Genomic DNA, 18726 nt, shown 5'->3' on the forward strand with positions numbered 1-18726 from the left:
TAAATCTCAAGACTGCACAGTAAATATTAATAGTGAAGTCATAGCAGCAATTTTTTTATCTGCACTGGATCAAGTTAAAGTTTTAATAAGTTTCTAAAGTAAAAAATAACAGCTGACAAGTGAACTTAATTCATAAGCAATCAAAATTCCAAGTCCAATCAGCTAAGCTCGACCTCTTTCCATTGCGCCATGCAGCAAATCAGCTTCAAATGAATTACTCAACTGTAGAGAACAAAAAGAAAGAAAAATTGATATCAGACCCTACTTTTCCTATAATTTTTTAATAGTTCAATCATCCTACAACTTAGACTAACATATTCTTTTCAGAATGGCATCAATTTAGTTGACACTTTTTTCTTTTATCAGTAAGTTACATACACACCCACTGGGTTTTTGAAGCCAGTTACTTACCCTCCACCCATTATTGTTGAAGGAGGAAGTGTTATTTGAGTATGAACCCATTGGCATTAATTTAGATGGAATGCATACTTAAGACATCTGAAATTCAATTTTGGGTATAAAAAAACCTAGGAAAACTATCTATAAGGATTACCAAATAATACATAGCATGAATGTCACATACAATGAATAAAGTTTTCCTAAAATTGATTGCCATTATTAAAGTCATCACCTTAATAATACATACTTAGCATGAATGTCCCATACAATGAAGAAAGTTTTATCAATGAAAATCTAGTTGCACACCAACTTATTTTGTATTTCCAAAAATAACTGTCTAGTCAGAGTGATGATCAATACAAGCATATAATGGCACCGATGAAAATACTAGGAGAAAAGGATACTCAAAACAGCATGAGTGACAGTGTCAATTTTAAGGTACATGAGATACCATTACAGATACTCATTCTTTCAACCTAATGTTCATCTTGCATAAGAAACGAGGAAAGGAGGATATTCTATCCTTTTCTGATTTCTTTTTTTTCCTTTGGGGAGCTGTGCAAGTGTTCAATCACCCAATTAAAGATCAAACGTGCCAGTGCTTTCTCTCTCTTTTTCTTCTTCTTCTTCTTCTTTTTTTATTTTATTTTTTATTTTTTAATTTTAAATATAAATTTAATAACAACTTATATATAAACATGAAAAACACAAATGTACCCTTCAGAAAAAATTTCTGGGGCACTGAACAAATGTTCATTTCTTTTTTCTTTTTTTTTTAAGTGAGCAAAATTCTTTCTTACTGAAAATGTCAGGCACTATAAATTGATTACTTTCCGAACTTTAACCATCCAGGCATTTTTCCAACATACACTGTCACTTTCCAAAAATGGATGCAACCCAATTCCACAGGGATTATACAATACTTGCCTCAGAATTTCATTGTAAAATGATACAGAATAGATGTGGACTTTGTTTATTTCCATTTCTTACCATGAATAGCTTATCTCTACTTGTCTAAAACGTAATTATATCACACACTGCTATCAAATGAAAAAATAATAAAACATTTATGGAAGCAATTGTCTTTAAGTAAGAAACTTTTAACAATCCAGCAACGTATTTACTAATACAGTTGTGCTATAAGTTGAATGAGAAAGGTTCAAAAGAACTTTATTGGAGGCTCATTTCCAAGAGAGAAATTTTTGCAGTAATCCATCTTTATTCTACTCCACCTATAAGATCCATGACATTATTTAGAAGATAAAGAACTCTAGAACCATTGAGGAGTCTATTTGGCATCCCATATTTTAGTGCAAGGTGTAGTCAATGTCGACCATCTTCATTTGCATGCTTATATAACTCCTTTGTAAAGGTTGTGTAAAATCCTTTTTCCCCCCATTAAATAAGGTTGTGTAAGACCGTTTAAGGTTGTAAGCCAAGATCATTTCTCAAATTAAGAATTTTTTCAGATACAAGCTTGTAAAAAGTCTCTACTAGGTTTATGATAATAAGGCTACTGAGGCCTATGTCAGTATATTCCAAACATATAACTGCTTTTTTTACCATTAGTTCTCTTTTTTAGAAATGACAGTTGGTAGTGAAAGATCAATTCTTTCATGCATATAACTTGGCAAAGAACAGCAATTGGACAACTTTAAGACAAAGAATTAGAAGTGTGCCAAACTCCACATCAAATAAGTTAAAAATGCCCCTATTAAGGAGATCAGTCAAAGTATATTTCCCCTTATTCTATCCCCATCCCTCAATACTTTCCATGTGTATCCATTCAAGTCTCACACCCACAATGACAACCAATTATAAATATGCAACCAGATCAAAATCCTAATAGCCTTTTTAAATGCTTGCAAAATAACAAAGTAGTATCAAATCATATCAATCCAACAACTGGCTCACACACACAACGGCAACCAATTGTCTTTTTTTTTTTTTATAGGTCACAATGGCAACCAATTGTCAATACACTAACCAGATCAAAATCCTAATAGCCTTTTTAATGCTTCCAAAACAACAAAGTATTATCGAATTGTATCAATCCTACAGTTGGCTCTATTTTCCCCAAGTATTGGGAGATCATAATTTCAAACCAAACTAACCGACAAGAAATAACACTAGCAAGCAATGACAAGAGAAGCAGAAGCTTCAATCCACCCCAACCAAATCCTCTCTGTTGAAACAAGGAAAAAAAGAAAAGAAAATTGTAACCTAAAAAGCTACAGAGGGAGCCCCTTTTCATAAAATCCATCATTAATGTCAAAAAATCACCACCATCACAAACTCTACATACCCATATTCACAAATCAAACGGAGAAACCCAATCACTATCAGCCACCAACATGGTGCTAAAAGCCTAAAAGTCCTACAGTCTTGCCACATGATTGAGAAGTCGACACTTGGATTTCTACTATACCACCCACCACCACCAACTGAAAGCAACATTTTTTTAGAACATTCACCAAAACATTAAAAATCCAAACACCCAATAATTAAAAAAAAAAAAAAAACACACTTTTTCCACTCAAATCACACCACCCAGATAACAAAGATCGCACCTTGCTGCAATCTCAAGACCCTTCAACCCACACCGACATGTCGCTTTGGGTTTGGGTCACATGGGGTAAAACTGCCTACCAATCACCTCTTTCAACACTACAAAAAGTGAGAGTTTTGTGCACAGAATACGACCCAACCAAGTAAAAGCTAACAACCACTTCACATGTCACAACCATCACTCACATACATATATACAATTAAAAAAGACATTGACTTTGAGCTCAAATGTCACTTCCTACTCATTTGGGTGTTTTTTTTTTTTTTTTTTTTAAGCTATCTTTTCTAAAGAAATAGTCTTTTGTACTCAGTTTCGCTAGTAAAACTTCCAGACAACTGTCCCACCTGGCATAACCAGTTGCCGCGGCGCATTCACCTCTAAAAAAAAAAAAAAAAAGCAAACCCAACATACCTGTGGCCATCAAGATTGCCATGGCCACTGCTAGCTCCACTCCCATAAGACCCATCATCAGCAGCAGCATGGCCTTGCCACACAGACTGCCAAGCATTTGAAGGTGGCTGAACGTACACTCCTCCAGTGGGGTCCACTGTAGCGGGTCTCCCAATCATCATTCCTCCGTGGGGCCCACCAGCGGGTTGCCCCATCGGCGGGTAATAGTACGGGACGCCACTGGCCGTGGCCCCCACAATCCCGCCGACTAGCCCAGCCGCCTCGTCTTTAATCTCGTCCCTCGGCACAATATCCACCAAGAAGTCGAATATGTCGGTCCTCGTGATCGCCGCCGCGATGTCGTTTTTCTGGAGCGTTCGCCGCTTGTTCTCCTCGGCGTGCAGCCACGACCGAATCGTGAGCTCGAGGATGAAGAGCTCGCACGCCTTGGCGAACAGGATGGGCGCCTCGGCGGAGATCATGCGCACGTCCTCGTCGGCCTTCATGATCTTCTTGATGCGGGCGAGGGGGAGCTGGTGGTTCTTGAAGTCGTTTACTTGCTCGATTTCTTGGCGCTGGTAGGACCAGAACATTTGGAGCTGCTGCTGCTGCTGTTGGAGGAGGTGGTGGAATGGGGTGGCGGAGGACGGCGGCGGGGGCGGCGGCGGAGTGGGTTGGAGAGGGTAGGGAGAGGACTGAGCTATCTGGTTGTTGTTGCTGTTGTTGTTGTTGTTGTTGTTGTTGTTCTCCATTGCACAAAAGGTGTTTGATGATGGGTGTGTGTGTGAGAGAGAAATTACTCTCAATTAGTGACAAATTGGTTTTTGGGAGGATAGGGATGGTGATGATGATGGGTGGGTGGGATTTGAAGGATTTGAGGGATGTGGGGAAATGTGGGGTGAGGATTTTGAGGGCTAGAGATATGTGGGGGAGAGAGAAAGAAAAGATGGGATAAGATGCATGCACTTATAACTTATCTTATTGTGACCCAAAATTTTTTTTTTTTCCCCTTTTGAGGGAGAGAAAAACCAAATGGGGGTATGAGTATATAATTTTTTATATTATTATTATTAAAGTTTTATGAAATGGATTTTTTTTTTCAAATTATTTTATTCATGTTAAAAATTCATGGATGGAATGAAGGAAGATAAGAGAAATTAAGAATTCTATCCTTGGTTTCAAAAAAACAAAAAGAATTCTATCCTCTCATTCCATACCGGTGCAAACATACCTTAAAATTTTCTTATACTATATTTGATGAGAGTTATCTTAGTCTGTATGGAACGGTTTCATGAGAATATTCGTTCATAGTATATAAGACTTATAAATGTACAAAGCCCACATATTGAGCAAAGGTACCTTTAGTGAAGGAAGACGAGAGAAATTAAGAATTCTCTCTTCCCATCCATTCTGTTGTAAACATACCTTAAAATTTTCTTATACCATATTTGATGAGTTATCATAATTCGTATGAAATGTGTATGGTTATCGAGCCATCATTGGCCTATGGGTCGTAGGTTGGATAATAGTTCCCTAGCGGGCCCAATCCATGATGCTTGGCAGATTAGGCCGTGGTCTGTTTAGTTCTCAGGGGTTTGACGTTGCTCGGGGCCCACTCCGAGGTATCTTGGTAATGTCTTGGGGAATGTCGCTGTCGAGCAACATCCGGCGTTTGTTGCAAGTCCCAAAAACTGACACACCTTTTTTCCAAAGTGGGGCCCTTTCTTGTCAGGAATAATCCTAAAGGGCCCCATCTGCACGAAAAATCCTTAAAAACAATCATTACTGACCCACTAAGGAAGGTAGTTGTATTAAAGGTATGAACTTTCATCCTTAGGAGTTTTCCATTGTAGGATATCCATACACCCACTACAACAAGTAAATTGTGAGCCCATCAAAACAGTTAGCCCATTAATCGAGGTCCGGGTGCACAAAATGGTTTCATAAGACCTATCCTTTCATAGTATGTGGGACTCATATTAAGAGAAGGTACCTTTATAGAGTTGCTCAAAAATAATATTATGAGAAAAATGAAGGAAATAGAAGATACTGAAACAAAACCTTTTAAATATATATATATATATATATATATTTATCTTAAAGAAAAAATACAAAGAATTTTTTTTATTTTTTTGTTGCCACAAATTAGTAACTTAGGCTTTTTTACAAGATAAGAAAGTGATAAATGTTGTTCACTCTACCTTAGTCAAGGAGGAATCACCTGCCTTGTCCTAAGAGATTGCATTAGGGTTAGACTTATATGCGAAAAAAGCAAGCCCTTCTTTACGATTAGCCTTAATGTTAGGGGTTGGTTCAAATCCAACTCTGCTAATTTCTTTGATTGAATGGCCATAGTTGTATCGAATTTAAAAACCTTTTTTTCCTTTGATTTGTTGCAAAATTTGGAGGGAAGGAAGAAACAAAACTTATCATGAAAGGAAACCCCTTTAGAGAGGAAAACATCTTTACCTCCAATAAGACAATCCCCTTACAAATTTCTTTCACCTTGGGAACTAACCTTAAAAGAGTAAAAGGAATGTATTCAAACCTATTGGTTGGTCCCCTCCTTCCATTGGCACATACAAATTTAATACAAATGGGTTAGCAATTGGCTACCTAGGATAGGCAAGTGTCAAGGAATTAATTAGAGGACAAAGTTTAGATACAAAATTAGTTGTAACCTAAATCTATAATCTTACTCAATAAAATAAACATTACTGCATATTTTAAAAATCCAACCATTAAATTGCATGCTCTTTACGCTCTCAATACATATGTCAAATTTTGTGCCAATCGAATATTATTTACTATATGATTTATAAGCTTATATTTTATGCATAATTTTAAACTATAAAAATTTTCAGTCTAAACAATTTATTGATGGCATAGTTATTGATCTTTAATTTTCTAGAAATTTTGCAAGCATAGAAGATATAAGAAGAAGATGTAATCCAATGGTGGATTTGTCAAAATTCATCTCTAATAAAAAGATATTGAATAAGGCTGTAATTTAAGGTTACAACCAGTTTTATAGCTAAACTTTGTTCTTAATTAGAAACTTTGAAAGTAAATGGATAAAGGGTTTCAATTCATGAGAAACATAAGAGTCAATAGTAATACAAATGGGTTCACATTGGTATTTCCAACCTCATTGTGGAGGTGGGTGCTCAAGTTGTACAAATATTGATTATGAAGAACTTAAAAGCATGTCCATAATTATCATACCCTAAGGGCCTAAGCATTAACACTTTTTTTTGGAAGTCCATAATGAGTGAATTTCGTACATTTATCGTTATTCACACGCTTTAGGAAAGGAATCATTATTCTGATTTGCTAATTGAAATATCTTAGATACTAGGCTTTTGTTATGCTCTATTTCCCCTAATTTTATTGTAGCCAATTGTTAGTTAATGCTAGAGGTGTTGTTTACTCTAGAACATTTTGTTAGGTTATAATTCTATTTTATTAATGAACTAGTCTCTTCAATAACAATAATAATTTTTATATATGAAATCAATTATAAAATCACCCCCTAACCCCCCAAAAGAAGGAAAAAAAAAAAGCGAGTCTTTGACGAAGACATAGCAAAAAAGATTGGCTAGGGTAAGGGTTAAGACTTAAGGGAACGTTTGGTTCACTGTAATGTTATATTACACTGTAATATTATATTATTGTAATCTTACAATATTAATGTAATTTCAACACAAGAATACAATATTACATTATTTAGGAAAATGATGAGATTAAGGTGATATGATATATTTTATAATTTTAGATTATGATAATGTTAGAAATAAAATAAAATAAACCAAAAACCTTAATGTCACATCATAATGTGCATCACATCAAAGATACGTTACAACAAACCAAACGCTCCTAAGAATGTTTATTGTCCATCTATTAATCATCTAAAAAAATACATGAACCAAACTTCACATATAAAAAACAATCTTTATAAACTACTTTCTCAACTCTTTCTTTATAATTCTAAATGATATAGAAGATTAGAAGTACCATTGAGAGTCCAACACCAAAATGTTCCAAGTTTGATTAAGGGGTGGGTCTACCTTGTAAAGGTATCCCATATAAAAATGGTTGCAATCAAAACCACTTTTACATATTATGCCAATAGCAATTAATTACAAACAGCAATGTGGACCACCTCATGTCTAGCTTATCACATCATTTCTATAGCTGCCTTAAAAAAGATATTTGAAAGCATCTCTCTCCTTCTAAACTATTTTCCTCTCTTTTTTTTGGGTCATCTTGTTCTTCTCTTTAAAGCACAATTCTAGTGCATGCAGCATGTTCCACAATTTTCACAAGTCGGATTCTATGATGCCTCTAAATCCAAATCTCCTTAATATTATGTCTCTTTGTAACTTTGTTGATAGAATAAGTGATAAGTATGTGACAGTAGAAGGAAAAAAAAGTATGATTCTTGAGAAAGTGGCCAAAGGGTTCCTAAAGGTGCTTTCTCCATTACCCGAAATGTATATACAAAAAAAGAAAAAGAAAATATCCCTTGGGCCCACTTAGGTTGAAAAGGCAAAAAAGCAAAAATATAATAATAACCAAAAAAAAAAAAAAAAAAAACTCTCATATACTCTTTTCACTATACTCTCATGTTTGGCACATTTAGGTTGTGGAATATATATACATATGTATTGGTTCACTTTCTCTCCCTCCCCTCTTCCTCCCCCCCCCCCCAAAAAAAAAAAATTAGATTCACTATAATCTTCACTTAAACTTTAAAATTGATCAATGTCCCCTTGACCTTTAAGAAATAGGCAAATTACCCCCCATAATTACTAAATTCCATTAAATTCATTTATTTATTTATTTTTACAACAGAGGATAGTTTGCTACTATCCAATATTTAAGGGAAACATTGCTCAATTTTAAAGTTTGGAGGAGGGGATTAAAGTAAACAAAATAGTAGATCCTAGTTATGATTAGTGTTTTGGGAAGGGATAAAGGCAATTGTGGGACTCAAACCAGAAAAAGCCATAAGTGTTATTGGTGGTTTAAATGAGGTGAACTTAGTGAAAGAGGATGAAGGAAGGGACAAAGGTTGAAATTGTGGATGCTAGTGTTTCTAAGGATGCCTAATTAGAAACCTTAAGGGTGAAAGTTTGGCCACCCAATGCTAGTGTTTGGGAGAGCCCATCCTTTTTTCTGTTTTTGAAAATTTTAGTTAAATATAAGGGTGAAAGTTTAATTTTTGAAAAGTTGGGGGCCATGGCTCCAAGTACTTCATTTGATTAAACTATGAAGTTAAAACCTGAAATCAATCAAACCCGGACCCAATTTTTCCTTTTTCATATTTTCATTCTTTAATTTATTTTTCTTGATGTGACATTCTTTATTTTATTAATTAATTAATAGTAATAATAATACTAATCAATGGGACTCTTAATATTTTATTAATAATTAACATATCCAGTTATTTTACCATAAAAAAAATGAAGATTGAAGGCTTTTTTTTTTTTTTTTTTTTGTTTGACAAGGATCAAAGATTGAAATTGAATAGGTTTTTATTTATTTATTTATTTATTTTTATTTAAGTTGAATAGGTCATTTATTCCTCTTTAAGGCTCTTATTTTAATGGTGCCCCTAAGGGCATCCTTTAATAAGCATATATTACTATGCTTTTACACTTTTTGTTGGGAGCATTAAGGAGCCGTTTGGTAATGTTGTTCTAGTAACGTTATTTGTATTTTTTTAGAAATGTGTGTGGATGAAAAAGTGTGTGAAAATACATGTAATATTGTTTAAACACTAAAAACTGTTGATCAAAACACCCTACCAAACAGTCTATTAATGTTTCATAGTTTTTTTTTTTTTTTTTTTTTTTTTTTGTTTTTCAATATTTAATGATCAATGATTTTGGTGGGACAATCGAGCAAGATCCAATTATGAGAGGAGAAGATGATTTTCAGGATGAGTTTGAGAGAGAAAAATAAATAAATTAAAAGTTATTCTTAATATGTTTATCTGTTTTCTGTGAAAGTTGACTAAAAAAAAAGTGGTGGCGTTAAATGTTTTTTTAACTTGTGCCTAAGGGCATTCATTGTTTAACTAGACCCGTTTCTTTTATTTTCGTTTTTGCTTTTATCTTAGATTGAATTCCTGAAATTTTATGCTTGTGATTAAATTCTAATGAGACAAAATCCACTAGGAGTTAGTTTACACAAAGTAATGATCAATATATTTCCAACAAAAAAAAAGTAATGATCAATATTTTGTGACAGAGTGGTGATGACACACTGTTTTCCTATTGAGACAGTTATATGATTTCTTATGTCTTCATCAAATTGCTTGGCTAATGGCCTAATAGCATTAATATGATAATTACAATGAAAAAGTTAATGAATGGCATTAGTTCAAGAAATGTTTTTAGAAATTTTTTATAGAAAAAGAGTAATTGATTTTTTATTTTCATTTTTTATATTTCTCATAAAAGTGGTATTAAATTTTTTTTCTAAAATGGTCTATTAACAAATACCTTAAAGGTACCTATTAATGGGAGTCTAACTACAGTTCTCTTTGTTCTCTTAGATAATTCTTCTGGTTTGTTATGCCCAATAATTTGGAGACTTGTACCATTTTAGTAAAGTTCATTGCAAATTTGGCTGCCCACACTTTGGCAAGATGGTCCTTAGCAGATGGTACCACAGGTTCTTTTAATTTAGGGGATGGTCCTCCTCCTATTGTAAATGTTATGCAGGATGAGGCTGGGCTCTCTTAATTTTGAAGCCTCCTTGCTTTTTTTGTATCTTTCATGTAGCATAGAGTACATTAGCTTGTTTTAAGTAGAAAGCAAAAATCCCAAAAAGAATATGAAGAAAGAACCATATAAGTTACTGTTGCCTTCAAAGACCATAGAAATATGATTAAGATTGGAGGCCAAGGAAATAGCTAGAAGGTAAGCTTTTGCTTCAGCTCAAGCCTGATACAACAACAACTTCTTTAGCTGTGATAGCATTTTCAGTTTTGCCAATAGAATCTTTGCGCTTTTGCTTCAGCTCAAGCCTGATACAACAACAACTTCTTTAGCTGTGATAGCCTTTATAGTTTTGCCAATAGAATCTTTGCATACAGCAGCGAGAAATGATCACTTCTAACTGCATTAAGACTCTATGGGGCAGCTATATGAGAATTGAACACCTTGGTGATTTGAGCAGCAAGTTGGATTGTAGTAGAATCCATACCTTTGTGAATCAAATTGTTTCTAGATCACCATATTCAGTCACAAAGTATGGCTGCATAAAATAGTGACACAAAGCGCTTCTCCTGTCCAAACCTGGCTGAAGTGCTGGGTAAAGAATCATTCTGATCCAGTGTTGGATTGGGATTGATTCTTGAGGGGAAAAGTTTAGATTCCATATAGAGAGACCATATTTGAAAAGCAAAAACACCCACAAAAAAAAGAGGTTCTTATGAGTTTGAGGAAGAAAGCCACATCTGGGGCATAAAGAATCTGCTGCTCTGATTCTTCTGCCTAGTATTGCTTTGGTACCCTGTGCTTCGTTTGCAAATTTCCAGAGAACATCTTTCAGTCTTTCATTAATCTTAAATTTCTACAGTCTTTTCCAATCCTTTGGAAGAAGAGGGCCATGTGTAGAAAATCTATCTGACAAAATAGCAACGTAAAGGCCATATTGGCAGCACCAAGTTGATCCGGTGAAGGTCTTGCACTACTAGCTGCCAAAATCCAACTTGGTTGTCTGTTAACATTACATAATGAATATAATTTTTTTTGAAAGACCAGGACAAAGGAAAATCCTCTTTGAGGCCTAACCTGCCCTTCACAGATGACCATAAAAATAGCAGCAACATAATGCCTATGACTATAAGTCCAGCTAAAGCATCCAACCAAAATATTTTCCCCATGTCTATCTTTACAGATTGTAAAATAATAATACATGATAGAAAGCACAGTTTCTAGCATGTCAGTATCAATCAAAATGCATAACTCAAGCAAGAAACAAAGACTGAGAAACAAAATTTAAGAAAGGAAGTAACTAGTTTGACTAAACCAAAATTAAAAGAAGGATAAACAGATGATGGAACTTCATTCACATTTGATATAATGACAAAAAACAGGCCATTGCAAGGCATTATGAACTGTATCAAGATATATGCAGCTCATGGTACACAAATTTGACCAGCTGCAAAAAAAAATTGTGATTTTGGAGGGAATTAAACTGAAAATGTAAAAAACAGCTCTTGCAGCAAATAAAGAGCTTAGCCTATAGGCCACTTCCCAGCAAAAATGCAAGTCATGTAATCTGGCCTTCAAAGTTCAAAACCGCCTTCATGTCACGGGTACAGCAATCTAGAGGGCATTCTTCTAAAACTTCAAACAAAACTGTAGTTCCACCAATATACATCAAAGAAAATCAAAGCCTGTATCATTACCAGTATAGTGACTCACCATTAGTGTTGTGTTCAATTGCCAAGAAAATGGGGAAAATGAAAAGAAGACTTCTAATCAAACATTAATTTAGGTTGGAATGGTGAGCCTAAGCTTCTAGGTTTCAAAACTCATTCCACCATTTTCTTGACCATTAGAGTATGACTGCAAAATAATCTTCTATATAGGTCAGTTCCAGGATTTTGACATTTAATTGGCACTTTCCACCATTTTCCCTTCCCTCAACCGTCTCCTATTATATACCAGTATCTTTTCTTCCTTGATTTCCTTTCCCTTCTTCATCATCACCTCTGCCACATCCTTTCTTCCAATATCTTCTTCCAGACCTTTTCCCTCATTTGCTTTGCTATTCTCCACCAGCTCTTCTTCCTTGCAGTTTTTCGTGCACCCTAAGGGATCTTCTCGCCTATTATTTTCAACAGTATCTGCCAATTCTTCCACCTGAGCATCAGTCACTACCTGAAGAAGTTCCAAAGGTGTAGCTGCAGGATCAAGCTCCCAGCAACCTTTGGGGGCATTATGAGCCTCTTGACCTGTAAGAAAGTAAGAAGGGACCTGGTGTGAGAACCGAAACATCTCTGCTCTTGGAATTGTCCTGGTTTTATCCAAATTATGGCAAAACACTGTTTTGAATCCAGCAACTTTAACAAGTGGAGCAACAGTCACACCCTGCTCTTCATTGTAATCTTCAAGCACTTCCACCATGTTGTATTTGTGTATCACTTCATCAGGGGTAAGCTCATTCCAATCAGGGGACCAGTTCCTATAGAGAGCCCAAACATCTCCCTTCATAGGATATATTTGAATGGCACCCCTTGTGCCCTTTGTCCACTTGACCTTATGTGAGAAAGAATTAAGAGAGTCATTGACTTCATACTTGCCAATCCGGAAATCCCCACTAGTCTTGTAAAAGCCAGAACCAATCCAGTTCAGAGGGGCCAATTCATCATTGCATTTCGAATTAAGCCAACTAATCCGCATTTTGAATGGTCTCCTGGATATCACACTATGAATCATAGCATAAAAACGGGGCATCCCATCATCATCATCATAAGCAGCCCAAACCTGGTTATCACCAAATGACTTTTCTGTACGATCCTTGTCAAAGTCATGAAAATCTGGATCTGGGACACTCATTGACATTGGATCAGCACCACCTGTATCGGAATTCACGCTAGAACTGGCATGCGAAGATTTCTCAGTGTTAATGGTGTTTTTGGTATGCATGAATTCTCTACATTTCTCCACTTTTAGCCCATTTACAGCAGTGTTCTTCTCCTCAACCTCCTTTTTTTCCAAAGTCCTTAACTTGTGTGAAGTCTTTAATACAGAAGCCATGCTCCACTCGCTAAGCTTCTTCTTAATCTCTTTCTTAGCCTTCTCCATCAACATATTTCGCGTTTCCATGTTTGAAAGCTCCCTTGTAGAATTAGTTCTATAGTTTCCTGAAGCATTCATCCTTCCTGCTTCAAAACTAACTTTCTGAGATCCAGATGCACTCTCCATGCCAACTCTTCTTTCCGTTGTCATTTGATTTGCCATATGTCCCCCCTTATTATCCATCCTACTTCTTTTCTTAGGCCTGTCTCCTTTCTGTGCCATACTGCAACCAGCATTAGACAACCCAGCTGCTAAACCAACCCCTGGTTTGGTAGTAGCATGAGTTTTTGCCCAATAAGCCTCCTCCCTCACGACAGCTGCTGCTGCATCTTCATGCCCTCTCTTCAAATGCTCTGATGCTGGCTGAAAAACACCAGTGACTTGAGTAGCAGAGGAAGCTGGCACGGGCACACTTGCAACACCACCCGTTTTAAGGAATGCATCTGAATGGAAATTTTTCTGTGATGGGAGATAAGCAGAAAATCTTGCTCGCTCATCATTTGTAGCAGAAGTTGGTATCTTTCCTGGAGCATATTGATTCTTGACTGTTTGTGGACCAAAATTCTGTGGCTGCATGAAAGAATTCCACGGAGTGGCAGGAACATTGCCATTAAGTGGAGGTGGTACAATCTCTAAAGCCATAAATGGCTGACGGCAGTTGGAGCAAACAAGATTGCAGTTGAGATATTTTCTAAGGTACTCAAACTGAACCTTGCAAGAACTGCAGAGAGTCCAAAATGTGGGGTTCAATAGATGAGGAGTCCCAGCAGGAAATGGATGAGTAGCCCCAGCAGAATGGGGATGAGTAGCCCTAGCAGGATGGGGATGAGTAGCACTCTTCTGATATTTTGTGTTGAAATTATTACCGTTGGAGAAGTTATGGAAACCATTCTGACCAGTTGGCACTGAAGATTTCGCATCTGGAACTTTCCCATATACGCCACTAAACTTCCACTTCTGGTCGTAGTCAATTTTCTTGGCTTTGTCTGACAAAAAAGTCCAGGCTTCAGATAGTATTTTAAAGGCCCCATCTGCACCAACTGATTTGTTTTTATCAGGATGAAGAATAAGAGCCAACCTTCTATAATGTTTCCGGATTGTATCATCATTGGCCGATGGGTCCACCCCAAGGACTCCATACCAATCGATTTCCCCATGTATTCTTTTCTCAGCAGAGATGTATACATCAAGTGTAGCCAGAAACTGAGGAAGACCGTCAAGCGCAGAAAATAAGCGTTGGGCCTTCAGAGCATATCTTTTTGCCCCAGAAATGTCCTTCTCCATAAACTTCTTCTCCGCGATTTCTTTAGCCCTGAGAGCCTCGTCCTTGTTGCATTCCATCCCCGCTATATTTGTCATGTCTATAACCAATTATCGATTTCTTCTTCAATTCTTTCCTTTTAGAGGTAGGTCAGCACTATATGAACCAAGAACTTAGCCGCCAAATTGTATATCTAGATCCTGATTCTTTCGCGTGCATCATTAAAGAGCTGCTCTCAATTGTCCAAGCCCTAATAAACAAATTAAAAATGGATCCAAAATAAGGAAACTATTTATGCAAAAATGGTAGAAGAAGAGGAGGAGGGGGGGGGGGGGGTGGAAGCAAGGTTTATGCCGAATTTACATAAATGGTTAAATATATGACTACAATTACACGCTCATAAACACTATAGAATGCTTCTCCGGATCCATCAATTCCAAATAAATTAACACCTCTTCAATCTAGAAACCATTCAATGACCAAACAAAATATGTGGGAAAAGAATTTATGCAATTCAATAAATACAATTACTGAACTTCCAAAATAAGCAAAACGGTTTTTTAATATAAACTTGAGAAAAACACAATAGCAGTTCCATTTGCATTGCTCATTCAAATCAAACACAGAAATCACAAAACAAACCAACACTGATCTTTTATATCCTGTGGTCAAACTAACAGTAGGTCATTGAAAGAAAAATCCCAGCGGTCTGTTTGGATAATAGAATGGCTTCATTGGTAATGATGAAACCAAAATCAAAATCTTGCCACAGACAGCATTATGAACTTTGAATAGCTCTCCTAAGAGCTTAAACTTTCCCTCACTTTTTCCTTGATTTCACATAAACCAATCAGTGCATAAGCCCCAGTAAATAGCTATAATTGAAAAAAAGGAAACTATTTCTGCCAAAAAGGAAGAAAAGAAAAAGAAAAAAACAGAAGAAGCAAGGTTTACGCCGAAATATACGTATATGATTAAATATAAGACACTCATTAACACTAATAAATGCTTCTCTGGATCCATCAATTCCAAATTTATTGACACATCTTCAATCTAAGCCCATTAAATGATCAAACGAAATATGCGGGAAAAGAATTTATGCAATTCAGCAAATCCAAGTACCAAACTTCCAAACTACACAAAATGGTTTTATAACTATGTGAACTTGAAAAAAGATACAATAGAAGTTCCATCTGTATTACTCATTTATATCGAACACAGAAATCACAAAGCAAACCAAAACTGATCTTTATATTTCCTGTCGTCAAACTAATAATAGGTCATAGAAAGCAAAATCCCATAGATAATAGAATCTGTTTATTCTTAATGAAACCAAAATCGAAATCTTTCAACAGGTAGTAGTTTGAACTTTGAATAGCTCTCCTAAGAATTTAAACTTTCCCTCATGTTTTCCTTGATTTCACATACACTAACCAGAGCATAAGCCCTAATAAACACTAATGAATGCTTCTCTGGATCCTTCAATTCCAAAAATATTAAAACCTCTCAATCTAAAACCTATTCAATGATCAAATGAAATACGCGGGAAAAGAATTTATGCAATTCAAAAAATCCATATACCGAATTTCCAAAATAAGAAAAACCTCTCCAGATCCTTCAATGCACACCTCTTCAATCTAAAACCCATCCAATGATCAAATGAAATACGCGGGAAAAAATTTATGCAATTCAACAAATCCAAATACCGAACTTCCAAAATAAGCAAAACCTCTCCATATTCATCAATACCAGATATATTAACACCTCTTCAATCTAAAACATATTCAATGATCAAACGAAATATGCAGAAAAAGAATTTATACAATTCAACAAATCCAAATACCGAACTTCCAAAATAAGAAAAACCTCTCCAGATCCATTAATACCAGATATATTAATACCTCTTCAATCTAAAACATATTCAATGATCAAACAAAATATGCGGGAAAAGAATTTATGCAATTCAACAAATCCAAATACCGAACTTCCAAAATAAGCAAAATCTCTCCGGATCCACCAATACCAAATATATTAACACCCTTACAATCTAAAACCCGTTCAATGATCAAACAAAATACGTGGGAAAAGAATTTATGCAATTCAAAAAATCCAAGTACCGAACTTTCAAAATAAGCAAAACGGTTTTTTAACAGTACGGATTTGAGAAAAATACAACAGCAGTTCCATCTGCATTACTCATTCACATCCAACACAGAAATCACAAAACAAACCAACACTGTTCTTTTAATTTCCTGTGGCCAAACTAAGAGTAAGTCATAGAAACAGAAACCCCAATGGTCTGTTTGGATAATAGAACAGCTACATTGGTAACGAAACCAAAACCGAAATCTTTCAACAGGTAGCAACTTAGAGTTTAGACCTTAAATACTACACCTAAGAAATCAAAGTTTCAAACTTTCCCTCACTTTTTCCTTGATTTTCACAAGAACCAACCAGTGCATAATTCTCTTACAACAAACATCATAGCTATTTGTAAACTTCACATCAATACACAGCCCAATACAAAGAAAACCTAAGCCAAACTTTTGAAACCAGAGAAAAAAACAAAAACCCACTTCTCAGACTGACATGCATTCTAACCAAAACAAACAAAACCTACAACCCAACAACTATTGAAAATTCAAAACAGCTTCTAAGAATTGCAAAAAAACCACACAATCAAAGTGCCAAAAATTCAGTAGCTTTAACTTAAAAGAGTTAAAACCCCATGAAAGTCCTATCAGCAGCTACATAATTTAACAAACAAAAAACAAAAAATAAATTTATATTCCATAGATAGCACAATGAGACATACAATATAGAGTCATAAAGATGAAATTTTGAGAAAAAAGAAAAGTACCCATTTTCAGAAATTGCAATCGCAGTGACGCCAATGATGAATTGCCTTCAAAGTTTTGGTTTTGAACGCTTTTATGTACCAAAGAGATCAAAATATAAAAGCCAATTCAGGTATGTTTTGGGAAAATCTTCCAAAACATAACAGAAACTGGCAAAAGAATATTATATATTATAATGATGAAAAAGTGACTTGGGCTTCCCTCTATTTAAATAATAAGTCTGTTAAGTGTTAACAATAACCCCACCTTCAATTTTTTGGAGGGGCATTTGGTAAAACCCTAACTAAGGTTAATTTTTAACTATCGTTAATGGAATAGTGCCATTGCCAATTTCCTATATATGGTAAAAATAGCAAGAGTAAATAATTTTAATGAAACTTTTTTTTTTTTTTTTTTCATGTTTATTTCTCAAAATTTGATTTTTATGGTAACTCAGTAATTGCATGCATGGTTTTATAATTTGGTGAATAGGTGAAAAAATTGAGTCGGTTCAATGTATAATGTGTTCGAATTATCAAATTTACATGTCGAATGTTGTATTTTGAAAATGGTTTTAATTTTAAGCCCAAGATTTCAAATTCATGTTCAATTTTTCTTTTTTTTTGTTGAATTTTTCAAGAATTTTCAATATTATATATTTATAAAAATTCTGAAATTGGCTCATTAAGTAACTGTGAAAAGGACCATTAATTCTAATTTTAGTTCATTAAGGAAATTTAAAACATTTAAATATTATGTGCTACTTCATCATCTAATAAAAAATTATTATTAGCATGCACTTTCCTTTTATTAGGTATATTAAAATTCAAGAAGTGTTAGATTTCCAAAGAATGCTACATTAAAGCAGTCCTTTAAATATAGCTATATTTGACTGGTATGGATAATTATAGGGATATTAAAGTATGCATATGCTTTCTCCTTTTGTAAACTTTTTTTTTTTTTTTTCACTAAGAAAATTTTACTTTCAATTTTCTTGATGCATGTATGCCATGTTAATGTTTAAGGTAATTTTACTGTTAATTGGTTTCCATGCATAATGCAATTGCTGATAAGCATGTGTTTATGTTATTTCCATGTTAAGAGGATTTTGTCATAAAATTAAAATCCAGCTCTACTTACTGCTTTTGCTTGAGTGGGACCCTGCAAGAGAACCTTGCCAACCATGGTTACCTTGCCCAACAGAGGATAGGTTAAAGGGTCTAACTTTTATACTGTTATAACTATGCTGAAATAGAAGGTCAGAGGAGCATGCACAATGCACAGTCAAAATGCCATATATATCACACAATAGATACCCTACTTATAAAATTGGTGTTAGATAGGTGCCTTGTGTATGTGATAAAGAATGATGGGACCCGGCTCTTTTACCTTCCTTTCTATTTTTTTTTTTTTAAATTTTGAATTTGGTTTTATTCTCTCTTAAAAAAT

At 35.0% G+C, this 18726-nt stretch overlaps 2 protein-coding genes across 2 annotated transcripts; both read right to left on the bottom strand.

Annotated features, from left to right (window-relative positions):
* LOC126701996 (nuclear transcription factor Y subunit C-1) lies at positions 1-4302 on the bottom strand. The gene is made up of 2 exons (XM_050400535.1): positions 3380-4302; positions 1-222 (listed from the first exon to the last, which is right to left on the bottom strand). The coding sequence occupies exons 1-2, from the start codon at positions 4108-4110 to the stop codon at positions 219-221; spliced, it is 735 nt and encodes a 244-aa protein (XP_050256492.1). The 5' UTR covers positions 4111-4302; the 3' UTR covers positions 1-218.
* Positions 4303-11426: 7124 nt separating this feature from the next.
* On the bottom strand, positions 11427-17481 carry LOC126702364 (uncharacterized). Its single transcript, XM_050401056.1, has 2 exons — positions 17301-17481; positions 11427-14690 (listed from the first exon to the last, which is right to left on the bottom strand). The coding sequence occupies exon 2, from the start codon at positions 14536-14538 to the stop codon at positions 11989-11991; it is 2550 nt and encodes an 849-aa protein (XP_050257013.1). The 5' UTR covers positions 14539-14690; positions 17301-17481; the 3' UTR covers positions 11427-11988.
* Between the last annotated feature and the right edge of the window lie 1245 nt (positions 17482-18726).

This window comes from Quercus robur, chromosome 10, assembly GCF_932294415.1.
Source record: "Quercus robur chromosome 10, dhQueRobu3.1, whole genome shotgun sequence".
Taxonomy (NCBI): Eukaryota; Viridiplantae; Streptophyta; class Magnoliopsida; order Fagales; family Fagaceae; genus Quercus; species Quercus robur.

Coding starts and splice junctions, on each gene's coding strand:
- LOC126701996 (XM_050400535.1), bottom strand. CDS start 4,110: ATGGAGAACAACAACAACAACAACAACAACAACAGCAACAACAACCAG.
- LOC126702364 (XM_050401056.1), bottom strand. CDS start 14,538: ATGACAAATATAGCGGGGATGGAATGCAACAAGGACGAGGCTCTCAGG.